We start from the raw sequence: 15,730 nt of genomic DNA, 5'->3' as shown, positions 1-15,730 counted from the left end.
CCACTGCCCACTTGGTGCGCTCTGCTCTCCCAGACAGCCTGGAAGGGGCTTCCCTCTCTCTGTGATCCTTCCTAAAATTTCCTCCATTTTTTTTTTTATCCTTTTGGCTTCTGAGGTTTTTTTCTTGCCCACTCTGAGGGTTCAGGTCAAGAGTGTTGGTTTGTTTCCTATAAACTGTGGTCTGTAAAGCCCTTTGAGACTGTAACAATGATTGAGCAGCTATACATAAACTTGAACTTGATGAACTAGCTTCAGTTAAAAAAACAAAACAAAACAGTAACTTGTTACTCACCAAATCAATGTTATGTTCTAGCAATGTTTATTTTCCATAGTGTTTATGTTATGTTTACTTCCCTTGCGGAATAAAACAGCATAATTACCTTTACAATTATTTTTCTCTGTTACTTACACACTGTAACTGGGCATATTAACTAAACATCCTAAACCATAACACCATCTACCAAAAAAACATACACATTTCCCAAAACCATAAAAACTATTTCCTTGTTTTCACACATGATCCAGATTTTGTTGAACTTACTGTGAAAAACTTATCTCTGGCTGCACCATGTGTGCACTTAGTAAACTTTGGAAGTCAATAACATAAACTCAAGTCATCACAACTGAAACCTGAAACCAAGTTGAGCTCATCAGTGTGTAATGGCAAATGTGTGTGTGTGTGTGTGTGTGTGGTGTCTGAAGGCAAAGTTTGGTTTAGATGGAGGATTACCTGATTTGGTTTTGATTTGAAAGTTTACGGTTTGTGAAGATGAGTGTACAGTTTTGCATTTGAGTTTAGAGTTTGGGGAAATGGAGCATAATTTGAAGGAAGGTGTCTTAACAGTCAGGGAAAACTGTAATAAGATATCTAAAACTGACTTGTGTTCAAAATTTTGGTCAACTTAACAACATAATGTTATGTGCCTCGAGGTCATGAGATTTAATACTGTAGTTATGGAAAGCCATTAAAAAGTCAGGGATTTTATAGATAACACAGAGTCTGCCTTCATGTACATTTGTGTCATTACTGTTGGTAAATCAGTTGTTTAGATCCTAATATTGCCAAACTATTGCTCCACCCCAAAGAAATTGTGAAGAAAGCAGTGCAATACAAATCTAATTTACCATTACATAGGATGTGATGTATCCTTCCCTTGTGCTATTATATGCTTGCTGTAGTTTAATATCACAAGACATAGTTACAACAGAGCTGTGTACTGGTAAATTAGAAGGACAAAGTGTGCTGCACCAGCTACCAGTGTGCGTGAGAGATGTGTGAGTGTGTGTGTGTGTGTGTTTGTGTGCATGTGTTACATTTATGGATATGCCACTCAGTTTTAAGAGGGAACACGCTGTAACCCCATCAGTCAAACCTGTCTCATAAAAAGTGACGTTTACACAGACTTCCACCCAGGCTCAATGTTGTGTGTGTGGGTCTGCCTGCTTGCTTGTGTGCAGAGTTGAGTCAAGCATACCTTTAAGGTAAGGTGTGTGTGTGTGTGTGTGTGTGTGTGTGTGTGTGTGTGTGTGTTTGTGTTAGGTATTGAGTCCCTTGTGCGCAGTCTGAAGGAGGCTCTGAGACTGACCAACCTGGAACTGCAGAAACAAGGCCTGCTGCTCCTCACTGAGATACTGGAACGGTGAGACTGGTGATTATATGGTGTTACTGGTGTTTAATTAAACTCTACTTGCCAGTGTCTGATTTCTAGGATTGCAAGACACACACTTGTTGGAATATTGTTTCAAGTGTCTTGAGGAGAGAAAAAGGGTTAAGTTACTTCAAGGCCAAAGTTAGTTATCATTTATGATTCAAGTCACATTTATGAATGGAGGTTAAAAGACCTCAAAAGATCCACTAACCAAAATACTCAGTTAGTACAGCTCGTATTCAGGAAAGAAATAAAGTTCTCACAAAACCCCAATATCAAATGTTATAATTGCTGGATAGTGAAATATCTCGTGAAAAGGTAGCAAATATGTCTCTTTAATTTGCTGGATAATCTAACATCATCATATTATCAGATTCAGCTATGATTGCTACTTAATAAGGACTGTAACAGATGATGAAATAATAATATTAACACATATTATAATTAAAGTTAATTAATTAAAGTACTTCCTCTCTTCTTATTCTTGTGAGTTATTACATTATTAGTCTGTTATTATTACATCGTCATATAAAAAACATAGATCCCTTGTAAAATGTTGCCATTTGATGTAATAATATGATGTTATTACATACATAATGTTTTAAATTCCAGGAATTTAAAACATTAACAGGTGTCATTATATCAACCCATTTATGAACATTATTGAAAATTTTGTTACATTTGATGATGTATTGCTGTTATTACACAATCAGTTGTAAAACATCTGTCTGAGTCGTGAAAACTGGAGAGTCTTTTCATTTAAAAGGCAGACTATGTAGTATCAAGTGGGAGGGCACACCATTGTTTACTAATGTTAAGGAGGAAGCGGAGGAAGTATAAAACTCTTAAAGTTCATGCCAAGACTAATAAGCTATAGAATTAACGTAACACTTTCAAATGGCTGTCTTGGGTTTGATGTTTTAATGTCGAATGTACTCAAAAAAGATAAACAATGGAGTGAAATGCTCTTATAATTTAGGTCATTATGGTGTAAAAGAGTTGTCCTGAACTCCTGAGGCACTTCTAAATTATATTGTTTTGAGAAATTGGCATTCATCATTCTTTACCACATCATAATAAGGTGGTGTGAACTCCCCTTTCAGACTGTGTAGTCTGCCTTTAACAACAACAAAAATCTAAACGGGTGCACACAGTTATATAGAATATATTTTTGCACCACTGCCTGCTTCTCATGAATATATTACTGTTTGCTTAAGTGGTTAAGTCAGACATCTGAAGAACAAATGAAGGTTCATCTATACTGAGTATAATATATGGAGCAACGTGTACAAATTTAACTACACGAGCATGGAGAAGGGATCTCCTGTAAAACATGTTAAATACAGTGCACTGGGCAGTTTAATTAGATTTGAATTAACTGTCTGCTGGCTCGCAGATGAGAATATATTGCGAGGCAGTAAAACACGCTCATATTTCTGCAACGCTGACATAATTTTAATAGAATGTTCCACCCATCACATGACAGGGATACAGGCGAAAAGAGATTTCAAACGGTGAGGGAAATTTGTCCTTTACGCTGAGTGGGACAGTAAAAAAGTAGCAACACTGTTCCAAAGAGTTCCAAAGTGCTGAACAAGCTAAAGTGTGTGCGAGAGAAATCAAAGTATTCCCACCCAATTTGAGCGTGAAAGTGTCTCTTTACAACATGCGTGTGTGAGCGCTTACATATGTTTGTATGTGGGTGGAAATGTATGCATACATGGTTGTGCTAGTTGTGGTTGTGTATGAGTGTATCTGTTTACCTGTCTTTATTTCATTTACATCTGCCTTGTTGCAAGTGAGTGTGTGTGTGTGTGTGTGTGTGTGTGTGTTTACCTTTATGTGCTATTCGCATGTGGTATTTGGCCCACACTACACTGTTCTATGTGGCCGCTGTTGTGGCAACAGCGAGCTCTGCTCCACGGCTGCTGTGCTGTGGCGTCGTAGACCTGAGAAAAACACTGGTGATCTTTCTAACGCCAATAGGTCAGCACTATTTGTTTATTATGTGTTCCTGTCCTGAAAGAAAGAAAAATGATGTCTGTGTGTGTAGGTGAGTGAGAGGGAGAGACAGGGTGAGTGTTTTTTGTGACTCAGCATGCAGTCACTACTAGTGCGATAACAAGCCAAAGATATATCGAAAGAAAATTAGATAGATGAGATAAATGAACATCAGGCATCAGGACAGACTGTCAGCTTTTGATGGGCCTTTACTGATGGGCCTTTTTACTGTCAAAAAGTGACAGCGAAAAAGCCCTAAAAAGCCCAGTAAACTTTTTGGTACTGACTGTGTGCCTATCAACCATCATACAATCAGCACAGCATACAGCCACATTGTCACACAATTATTAACTGTCTCAGTATTTTATTTGTAATTTGTTCAGGACTGTTTTTGGATTCATAAATGAATGTAAAAAAGACACTGGTCTGATTGTGTGTGTGTGTGTGTGTGTGTGTGTGTGTGTGTGTGTCTGTGTCTGTGTCTGTGTGTCTGTGTGTCTGTGTGTGTGTCCGTCCTCAGGCAGCCCTCAGGTGTGCGTCTGTTCCCCAGTGGCCCAGGCTTTGCTGCCGTGTCAGAGGCCGTGGTAACTGGAGTCTCTTCTTCCTGTCTGCAGGTGGCCACACAGGCTGCCCACGCTGCTTCTGCCCTCCTCCGGTACACACACACACATGCACACACACATCTACACATTAATCTCCTCAACCTCCCATTTGATGCCTCTTTCTGTGTTGTCTAGACTGAACCACCAGTCCAGCCCAGTTCAGTACAAGGAAATACAGACGTTGATAGAGGCCATCACCAACAGATGCTCTGAGCTTCCCCTACCTTCCTCTGCTCATCGACGAAGCACTGTGAGTGTGCTGGCATCCTGGTTAATAGCATGGTAGAATGCAGAGCAAAAATATGTAAAGTTAATGTGCAAATGCGACCAAGATACATGGAGTCTGGTCACTAGGAGTGTCAGTAGTCTGTGCAGCATTGTACATCACACTTCTCTACGGAGATCTGTCATTGCTTGTGGAGTCTGTTTGAGCCATTCTTCCAGTTTGTTACAGGTCTCAGCCCTAAGTGGTCCAGTCACAACTGGGATCAATTTTGCCTTCACTTTCTGCATCCTCTTCAGTTACACTTTCAGTTTGTAGTACTTCACCAGGTTCTCATGGGCCCTCTCCTTGAGTTTGATGTCACTAGGAATCACAACCTTTACCACCACTGCTTTTTTCTGATATTTGTTCATTACCACAGTGTCCTGTTGGTTGGCCAGGGCTTGTTTATTTGTCTGGACCTGGAAGTCCCACACAAACTTAGCTCTGTCATTCTCAGTCACCCTTTGTGCCCAGCCCACATCTACAGGGGTGGATGTTACTGTAAATGCAGACCTGAAAGTACCACTGTCTGCTGTTCCTGCTGTTGCTATGTGCTGGAAAGTTTCAGAGGTTTCTTTGCACAGTTTGCACCTCATTTTCTGTCTGATGTAACATGATTACTAGCACATTTCTAAAGAGGTTCAATAGTTGGTGTCTGAAATACAGGGGCATCAGTCACAAAAACTGTTTAATGTAGCAAGGGAAAGTCTTGAAAATCATGGCAACACTGCCACACGGACAAACTGTAGGCTACTGGCAAAGAGGAAGAGTGGTTGCTTATTGAAGTTCACTGAAAGGGACAGATGGACTCAGAATAGATCTGGAACACGACAAAACTCCTGGGAAATTAATGCAAAATTGATTTGAAACCTTTTGTGACACATTCTCAACAAAAAACATATCTTCTGTGCTTCACAAAGCTGATTTATATGACAGGGCTGCCATTCAGAAACAGCTTGTATCTAATGCCAGCACACAAAAATGCATGGCCTGGTGTGAGAAGAGCAAAACCCAGACTGCTGAGGTCTAGATCTTTTTCACAGCAGCCATTTTGACATGAAACAGTAGGGTAAACACAGGTGATACTAATGGTACTAATTAAAGTTCACTTCGATTTAGGTGTAACAGACCCAGAGCCCTGGTGTTGTGTGTATTGGCTCACTGGAATGGCTCTTTTACATCTAAATGGAATGGAGCCTTGATTAAAGTCATCAGTAACATCTGTGTTTACCCCACTGTGTCATGCCAAAATGGCTGCTGTGGAAAAGGTCTTTCATTCACCTTTTATCTGGTTTCCAAGTACTCACTGTATCAGCCATTGAAGGTGGACTGAAGCTGTTCTGACAATTAAAATATTACTGCTGATACTTGATACCTATAGTGCATTGTGCTCCATGTGTATGGCATTGAGTTGTGAGTTTTCTGAGCTCTGTTCATGTATTGACACATACTGTACATCCAATAGTGACATCAAGCCAGAATAGCTCTTTTTGTTCTTGTGTCTCATATCAGAGAATGGTGAGTACAGTATTAAGAGTTTTGTCCAAGGACCAGAGACATACTCCGCCCAGGATTCAAAACCTGGCCTTCTGTGTGCCGGCGGCAGTCTTACTCCTACTATATCCCCCAGCTGTATGTAATGACTGAAACTGCTTTAGTAAATGTAACTTAGCCCACACATATTATTGATCCATGCACCTTCCCTGTATTTTCAATCTTAACATTCAGCCTGTATTGTGTTTCTGTTTTCCTATTTTTCTGTTTTGTTTGTGTGCTTATATTTTACTTGTTTTTTTTTTTTTTTTTTTTTTTTTTTTAATGCTATTACTTTTGCTGTTAGTAACAGCCTACTTTCCCCACAGGGATCAGTACCCTTTCCTCTGGTCTGGTCACGTCTGGTCTGGTTACGTCTGGTTGGGTTTGGTCAACTGGACCGTCTGGTCCATAGAGATAAACTGTTGTATGCACATCCAACCAGGAAGTGCATACAAATCAAACAGATGTCAGGCAAGGCAGAGAGAAGAGAAAATGGATTTCAGTAGGATGCCTCATGTACATGTAATCCATCTTAATTACATTGAGACGTCCTGAAACAAATTGCATGTTACTATAATGTAAGCCGTTCAGGGAGGCTATGAGTTTCATCTAAAACACAGAGAAAGAAGGCTGGATACCACAGGGCCCATCTAAATAGAGTTTTATAAAGCATTGCATCGCTGTAGATAAAACTAATGAACCCCAAGAGGAAATTTGGTTGGATGATGAGCTTTGATAAGATGATGTGCTATTTTCTGATTTGATGTGATCTGCTCTTTTCTCATCCCATGCCCCTCCCATTCTTTTCTCTCCTCTCTTGTCCTCTTTCTTGTCTTTGATTCTGTCTCTGTTCCTCCAGGGCGGCCAGAAGAGCCAGGCCTCCAGGTCTAGAGGGCTTCTGCTCCAGGCCCTGGTCTGTTTTCAGGCTGCCTGCAGGTTGGCACATTCTTCAATCACATGTTTAGAGAGTGAAATTGGGTCATTGGGATATTTCAAAAGTGAATCAACAGAGTTACTGCATTTAGGGCTGAAGTGTTGAACGTTATGCCACTCCCACATTGTGAGGAAGTCAGTGATTCACTGCAAATTTATCAGTCAAACAAGTTGTCAAATATTAATTCTCAAAATCTTATTGTGCTCAAAACAAGTGGAAGCACATCAGTTTTTTCAGATTGTTTTAAATCAAATGCCATTTCATTGATATTAGTGGAGCAATTGCTTTGGAAACAAGTAGAACTCTCTCTCTCCACTAGAAGAGTTTTTCAGTTGATTTGAGGTAATTTAGGTACGTCCCTGACATGCATGTTCCTGCCTCTATGAATTTTTATCTGCATGATTCTGTCTTTCTATGTGTGTGCATGGGCGCACCTGTGTACATGAGGGAGAGAATTTGGTTGCTTCTCCATATATGAGTGTGCGTTTGTTTGCATTTATGCTTTCCTGTGTGTGCGTCCAAGGCTGGCAGAGCAGTGTGCGTCAGAGCCCTTTCTGAAGGAGAACGCCTTTACGGCTCCCTCTAAACAAGGACAGGCTCAGAACTCACTGGAGTCTCTGTGTCGGTGTCTGCTGCACTGCTGCGACACCGTCTGCATACCCACCGTCACAGTGAGAGCTGGATACGTGCGCACACACACACACACACACACACACACAGACACATACACAAACACTCAACTAGACATGTGTTTATCTGACTATACATCTTCTGTCTCTCTCACTCTGTCTCACACGTTGCCAAACACTTGAAAAAATGATCTTGCAGTTCCTCTCGTGCCCATTTTCTGAGAACAGGGTCCCAGGGGCTCCGCCGCTCTCTGGCAGTTCCTCTAAATCATTGTATTAATAACTGCAGCTACACCGTCTCTGTCTTCATTATTTTTGTGTACACATCGACATTTGAGCCTATCAATCACATCCACTGTTGTTGTTCCAGGAAGTGTTTTTGAGATAACAGAATTTATTAAAACTGGTTCTAAGAGTTTTTAGGCTGTGCAAATTTAATCAGTTTAAAAACTTACCACAGGAGCCGCAACAGTTTACAGTTTGTGTCACATTTAATCATTTATCAGTGATTTTCTGTGTGTGTGTGTGTGTGTGTGTGTGTGTGTGTGTGTAGAGGATGTGTGAGCATGCTCCCAGTGTCCAGATGCTGCAGTGCTTCTACTCCATCCTGTCCTCTCAGTTTACCCTCTTCCCCTCTCTCATGCCCCTCTTTGCCTGCAAGCTTGGTGAGTTAGCTAGTGCTGTTTAACTGTTAATTAGCAGTGATTCTCAAATGATTTGATTTGATTTGATTTGACTGCCATAAATGCTATACCCAGCCAATGTATGAATATGGAAATACAAGATGCATCCTTTGATTGTATTTCAAAATGTATATGGCAAAGACATTTCTAAACAAATTCAGATACAAAGTACACTGCCTTTTTATCCAAGCCATACAAATGAAGTGACACCTTTTTTGAAACATGCCTAATAATTTTATCTTGAATATCAAAGAGAAGAGGGAAGAGGTGGCCGTCATGTTCAAAATAAAGGAGAGGCAACATCCTAAACAAGTTGGACCATAACAGACCTAATGTATGAAGCTCATGTTAGCTGTTCATAATGTGGTTTAATGCTGATTTAACAATAAGTAACTTTACAAGCATATCATACATTGTTATTAGGAAAAGCAAATATATCCTTTTCATATGTGTCACAGAAGACATTTTCAAATCATCAAATTGCACAGAGATGACCTTAAAAAGTGCTTTTTAATATCTACAGAATGACAGATTTCGGTACCAAAACTTAACTGGATTAGTGAACTGGATTGGTTATTTTTTTCAGGAACAATTGTTTTTTCAGGAACAATGATGAAAATTGCCAGAAAGTGCACCGTTCTTTCCTGTCTGTGGTGATATTTCTATTAATCTCACTTCTCAGATCATCATACACATACATCACCTAACAGACCTCACCCGAGCTTTCCTGTTTCACACTGTAACGGTAATGTACATCACATAGTAACCTGTTTTATACACAGTAAGATACATAAAAATTAACACGGCCAAAATTGATTATTTACTCATCAAAGTCACTAAATAGCCTTTAGAAATGCTGAAAAATTTGATAATGAAAATTCATATCACAGCAAGGAAGGTATGAAGCCATCTGGCCAAAGCCAGTGATCCAGAAGATGAGTCCCCATTATTGACAGGGGAAATGTCTTGCCTTGGGCTGGCAGACAAGCCAGTGCCATGGTATTAAAAAGAAACATCAGCATGAAATTTATGCTGCAAGTGGTCAACTATGCAGAACAGTTTCCAGGAGATGAGGCTGATAGGTACCTTGGCATAGATCCAAAAGTGGGAAGGAGATGGATTGAGTTAGTTGCTTTATGAAATAAAAACCTGTCTCTAACAAGTCAGGGGCGCTCTCCCTGACTGCAGCACATAAACAGCCAGATCATTAAGAACAGTTTTATGATATGGCTACTTTTTTCCTCAGGATTAAGAAAGACTGCTGTCCTATTATCCAGGTTGCTGGCTACTGATGAGCTATTCCCACTGATTCTTAACAACAGTATTTTTAGTATATGCTGTGGGTGGATCATAGCTTGAAAACTAATGTGAGATTAAAATGCGAAGGCTTGTGGGTAGTGAAGTGGGATTGAATCATTTGGCTCGTTTTCAGATTTAACAATGGCCTGTGTCTCCCTCTTCCTCCTTCTTCATTGCCCTATTCTCCTCCCTTTTTGTTGTCATCCTTCTATTCCTCTTTATCCTCACCCCTCTCCTCTTCTTCCTCCTCTCTCTCCTCAATTTTATTCTGTTCTTCACCTCCTTTTCTTCCTTTTAGCATCCTCTGGTTTCTACAGGCTGGCTCTGGAACACAAAGCTCTCCTCTGTGTAGGAAACAGGTAATGGGATAACCTGAGGACACGAGCATGCACACTAACACACACACACACACACACACACACACACACACACACACACATACCACAATTAACAGAGCTTTGCTGTCTGAAGCCTGAAGCTCCCACTGGCCCCCCACATAGGTAGTGTTTCTATGTATGTGTGTGTATTAAAACACACGGTCCCTGAAGGCTGAGTTCCTTATTATCATTCTCCGTTGGAGCACATTGAACAATGAGACAGATGACACCTACTGAGGTATCTGTCATTTCTGAGTCGCTCTGCTTCTTCCCATTAAGACAGTCTTCTCAGCAGTCTGTCTGTCTATGAGCAATGGAAGTGCAACCTCAAAGCTTAGTGTGTGTGTGTGTGTGTGTGTGTGTGTGTGTGTGTGTGTGTGTGTGTGTGTGTGTGTGTGTAGGTGGGTGGGTGGGGGGGATAAATGTTTCTGTTTTAGAGTACAGTATGCAAGTCTGTGATGCTGTGTGTGCATGTCTGTGATGGTGATCATAAATGTGGTTGAGTCAGTAGGCTGTAAACTCCCTGCTCTGAGTTGTAATGAAACTGAAAGCGTGCCTTTTCTGTGTTTTATGTTTGAAAGGATCGAGTTAAAGCACATCACAGTTCACTCCTCACAGTATTGATTGTGCATTTTGGATCATATGTAATGTATTTTTCTCTGCCCTGGCTGCCCTTGTGCTTTTTATATGTCACTCTGCTGTTTTCCAGCTCTCTCGTTAGTATTCATTCTTTCTATTAATTTCTTCTATTCTCTGTATGACTTTCTCTCCATCTCTCTCTCTCTCTCTCTCTCTCTCTGTGACTCTGTCCTCTCTCGCTCTCTCTATCTCTTTCAGGAACTCAAATCTGAACGCATCTTGCTGTGGTTTTCTGCAGAAACTCAGTGTGTGTCTGCTTTCTCAGGTGCACCATGCAACATGCTCCGACCAACATGGTATACACACACACAAGCACAGACACATACACACTCATGTAAACACACATATTCAGACGCAGACAGACACATGTGCGTTTCACAACAATACTGCTAGGCTATCAGTCATTTACACATTTAATAACTTAATAACATGTGGCTTCTTAAAATATGGTTGAAAGGAACCCAGATGGTACAGTTATACCAGAAGTGGCTAAAATGATACCCAGTTAGTGGAGTTTATAACAGAATTTAACCCTTAAAAATCCTGTTAAATGTAAATGGAATGCAATGACCAACCACATCCAGGGACCCAGACTGACTTTTTTCCAGTGTTGGCAATAGCTGGGTAATATGGTGTCATTATGTTGAAATACTGAAAAAATGTATTTTTCAAATAATGTCACTGTGTTAAATGGATGCGTAGGTAATGATCTTAAGAGGTAATCAGATTGGCTTTATTGAGTCCTTATCAGACGGGATTATTTTTGCATGGGCAGGTCTGTCAAGTAATTTTTATCTGAAGATGTCTGTAGTTTCTGACCAATTTGCACAGGATAAGAAATCACTGTGTAAATTGCTTCATTTATGTATGGTCGTCACAGCAAAAAAGGTTCTATGCATCATGCATACAAGGACTTTGGTTATTTTTGCAAGACATTTAATAGTGAGTAAAAGGGACTGTAATCTTTTCAGGTGCAGGAACACAGTCTATACAAAGTCCCCAAAAGTTATTGACATGACCGATGTGGTTGGGATTAAAACTATACCTCCTCATGTAAAACTAATCCTGTCTAAATAGGGCTTGTGGCAACTCTGTTCATATTCTCTTGATACCAGATCTTGTTTTGCTGGTACTAAGTGCTGAGGAGTGGGAAGCTACCTTAAACCAACAAATGAATTGTCCTTTTTTTAACCAAAACGTCTATTCCACCAAAAGAGGATTTGTGTGATCTGTTCAAACTGTGTTGCATCAGTCGGTGTCCCAGGAGCTGAGTTCCCTCCTGAGAGAGTCCAGGCAGAATGGAGTGACAGCAGTCCACAGAGCTCTATCTGCTCTTCCATGCTAAAATGAACCTTTAACAAAAAGCTACAGAAACATTGCTTTAGTATTTTTTTTTCCCTCAGGGGAAATTATGAATCAAAACTTCAAAGGCTTTTAGGTTACATGGTTAAATTGCAACCAAAGCAAATATTAAGTGGTGCCTCTGGAAAAAAAAAATAGCTGAGATATGTTTTGTTTTGCTGCACAACCCTAAGGACTGGATTGTAGGCTGGAGCCAGTGGTGTGTTTTCATTATGAGCAAAATTAATCAAACACCAGTATAAGAACATTCTATGAGAAAGTCTGTGATGAACAAATCTGTTGTGATTGATTTTTACAAAATCACTGATTTGGAACTGAGACTATATATTAGGCATATTTAAGTAGGCCTAATTAAAGTTGCTGATTATTTTAGTCGCCTTAATGCAGTATATTGAGTGCACCTCAGGCTATAGTTTGATGTGTTGATGGTAGCTTATAAATCCAACTAGAGGCAAAAAACAAAAACAAAACTGATGGAGCAGGTTCTTGTGGATGGTTCCAACAGGGTCCATTTGCATTTCATAACCTGAACACAAACATAAGAAGCAATGCACACTGATCTTAGATAGGAGTCTGATTTTTCCAAACTGGTTTTGAAATATCAGTTGGCATAATTTCTTTGATGCTTTTTGTATTACTGGTGACCTTTTAATAACACAATAGGGGAACCACTAGTGGAGAAATGAGGAGTAGTTTCACGGTGCCCCAAGCTAGAAAGGGCCCTTTAGATAAGAGGGGTGTTTCTGTGCTGATAGCTCAGTCAAGATCAGGGCCAAGACTGAGACTTAAACCTGTTGCTCTGGATAAAAAACATGCCTTGTAGCCCCTAAAATGTATGTGTGTCTGTGTGACAACATGGATGAAGGGGCACTTACAGTGGCATGATTAAAGGAGGGCTGTCTCTGACTAACAAAAGTGAACGCTTATTATGCAAACCTAACCTTCTTTAGACAACAGAATAGCATACAAAGGCTGAAAATCAGAGCTATTCCCCTTCAAACCCCATTCTGAATCACTAAAACCATCCCCTAAAATATATGCAAAGACCAGAGTGTAACATTTTATTGGAAGCTGTAGTTGTCCCCAGGAGGCATGTTGTGACATTGGGAGCAGAGTTGAGTCAAGTATTTCTTTGAGGTAATGAGATGTACACATTTGTGTGCAAGTGTGTGCGCGTGTGTTTATGTGTGTGTTTGTGACTTTGAATAATGAGCCTTTCAGAGCTGGTGTCTGTGTTTGTTCCTCTTTCTGCCTGTCAACAACTTCCCCCTTCTTATCTTTTTCATTTTCACTTTCAGCCACTCTCTTTCTCTTGTTTTCCTCTCCTTTCTTCTTGAATTTTGCCATTCTGTTTAATGTCAGATGTTTTCCTTGTAGCAAGTTTGCTTTAAACTGTATGTATTTATCTTTTTTTTTTTTTGAAAACCAGAGATGTTATTTACTGTGACAAACTGACAAAAAGGCAAAGAGTCTCTTAAGTGCAATGGGATGGGTGAAAACAATATTAATACTTTCTTTTTTGTTCTTCCCTCCTAACCTCTTATTCAACCCCATTCATTCCTTGCCATCTGTCATCTGTCATTCCCCTCTTCCTGGTTCAATATTGGTGACACATTGATTTTTGTTCTTTACGGATTAATGGTGGAGTCAGCGATTCTTGAGAAAGATTGCTGATATTTGAAATCAACAGCCAGATTTACTGTCCCTCACCATCTCCCCTCCTCCCCCTCCCCCTCTCCTTTCCCCTGTCCTGTGCAGGAGCATGAATGCCCCCTGTTGCTGATTGGCTGGAATAGTGTTGTATGTAAACTTTTTACAGAGCCAGGGCTATGAACAAGCACAGGATTTATTTTTATTTATTTATTTATTTATTTATTTATTTATTCCGTGCACACACAAGACCATCAAATGTCAACGATTTTTCTTCCAGAATTGTTGACTTCATCCTTTATAACCATCTGTCTGTTGTAATGGCTGTCAAAAATAATTTCTAAAGTAGAGAAGATATCTGTTCTGTTCTATTCTGTTTTGTTTGGGTGTCTTCTCTTCTATTTTATTTTATTCTGTTCTATTCTATTCTTTTGTATTCTATTCTATTCTGTTCTGTTCTATTCTGTTTGGTTGTTTTCTGTTCTATTCTATTCCAGTTCACATTTATTTAGAGCCTAAAATCACTGTTTTAAAGTGTTTTTCAGGCCCACAAGTATACACAAACAAAACAGGCTGATATCCCCTGCCTTAATCCTCGTAGTGGGCAGGAAAAAAACTCCCCCCAAACTCCAGGGTGGAACAGGGAAAAATGGAAGAAATCTTAAGAAGGATCACAGAGAGAGGACAATAGGTGCCAACCCATAGGGCAAATTACAGTTATATTACAGAAAGACACACATGATCAGACAAAATAAAGACAACAGAGGCAGCAGGGGTCCTTGACCTTGACCCTTAGTACTAGAGGTAGGCAGACCAGAGTACAAAACATTACAGTAGTTGAGGTGAACTGTGACGAATGCATGGACAATAGTCTCTATGTCAGTCATACTTAGCACGGGTTTAATTTTAGCAATATTGCAGATGTAATTAAAGTCAGTGTTAGTAATGTCTTTGATATGACTGGCTTGCGAGAGACTATTCACAAATCACAAAAAGATTTTTAGCTGTAGAGTTTTGAGAGACAATGCAGTTGTTGAAATTTTAGGCAAGATCATTAAATCTGCTTATGCACATTTCAGTCTTGCCTGCATGAAGCATCAGGGAATTTGAAAACATCCAATTTGTAATAGCACATGCCAATGTTAGCCCATTTAGAGTCATTGCTCTTGATGGGGATGAAGATCTGAGTATCACCAGCTCGTTGGAAGCTAATGTTATAACTGCATATAGTATTGCCTAGAGGGAGCATTCAGATGGAGAATAGGAGAGGGCCAAGGACCAACCCCTGAGGAACACCTTTGTTAACCTCTCTGTATGTATTTAGAGGCTACATTATTGTAGTAGACACTTTGCTTTCTCATGGAGAGATACGGTTTAAACCAGGAGAGTGGCAGGCACTTTTCCAGGCAGTACAACAGGTATTCTATTCTATTCTATTCTATTCTATTCAACCCAGTTCAGAGCAGATGGAGTCCACTTCACACCACAGCCTGCTAAGTCTGTTGTATCCCTTTTTCTCGTTTTCTCTTTTCATCAGTCTGTCCTTCTCTCTGTTCCTCTGTCTCTCCTCTTCCGTTCTCCTCTTCCTCTCTCCATCTCTCCCTGCACACCCCATTGTTACAAAGCAGTCTGCCCTCTCTGTCTCACCATGAATCCCTTTGTTTCTCTTCCTTATTTCTCTCTCCCCTTCTTTCTGTCTTTCTTTTGCGCCCATATCTCTCTATATTGTCTTTTTCCTCTCATGAAGCTCTTAGTCTCTCTTTCCTTCCAGACTCCAGTGTGGCTTTATAGCCTCTGTGTAAGTCATGGATCAGTGACTGTTATCTGGTGTTACTCTGGGTCTGCCATCCCTCCCTGGGTCTTCTTCATTAGTCGCTTCCTTTCCCTGTCCCTTGCTTTGCTGTGATTCTCTTTAATTTTACTGCATATGGTATAGTTCCTCTCTCTCTCTCTCTGTCTCTCCGTCTCTCTCTCTCTTTCTCAACCTCTCAGAGGAAGATGTTGAATTGCACAGCAACATTTCCTCTATTTATTGTCATGTGGCAGTGGAGCCTCTCTCCATCTATCCCTTCCTCTCCCTGTATTGTTTTCTCTTTCTCAGCCT

The 15,730-nt window shown here is 40.2% G+C and overlaps 1 protein-coding gene across 1 annotated transcript in view; it reads left to right on the top strand.

Annotated features, from left to right (window-relative positions):
• Positions 1-15,730, top strand: part of mei1 (meiotic double-stranded break formation protein 1) — a 75,364-nt gene that overhangs the window by 17,001 nt on the left and 42,633 nt on the right. Inside the window, exons 10-17 of the mRNA XM_030057178.1 lie at positions 1,541-1,640; positions 4,171-4,305; positions 4,388-4,508; positions 6,913-6,989; positions 7,511-7,658; positions 8,170-8,281; positions 9,897-9,957; positions 10,813-10,910. Of these exons, the coding sequence (XP_029913038.1) occupies positions 1,541-1,640; positions 4,171-4,305; positions 4,388-4,508; positions 6,913-6,989; positions 7,511-7,658; positions 8,170-8,281; positions 9,897-9,957; positions 10,813-10,910 (852 nt within the window). The remainder of the gene's footprint in view (positions 1-1,540; positions 1,641-4,170; positions 4,306-4,387; positions 4,509-6,912; positions 6,990-7,510; positions 7,659-8,169; positions 8,282-9,896; positions 9,958-10,812; positions 10,911-15,730) is intronic.

Source organism: Myripristis murdjan, chromosome 8 (assembly GCF_902150065.1).
Source record: "Myripristis murdjan chromosome 8, fMyrMur1.1, whole genome shotgun sequence".
NCBI lineage: Eukaryota > Metazoa > Chordata > Actinopteri > Holocentriformes > Holocentridae > Myripristis > Myripristis murdjan.
Note: the sequence above shows the minus strand (reverse complement) of the source record. Positions and strands in the feature narration are given on the sequence as shown.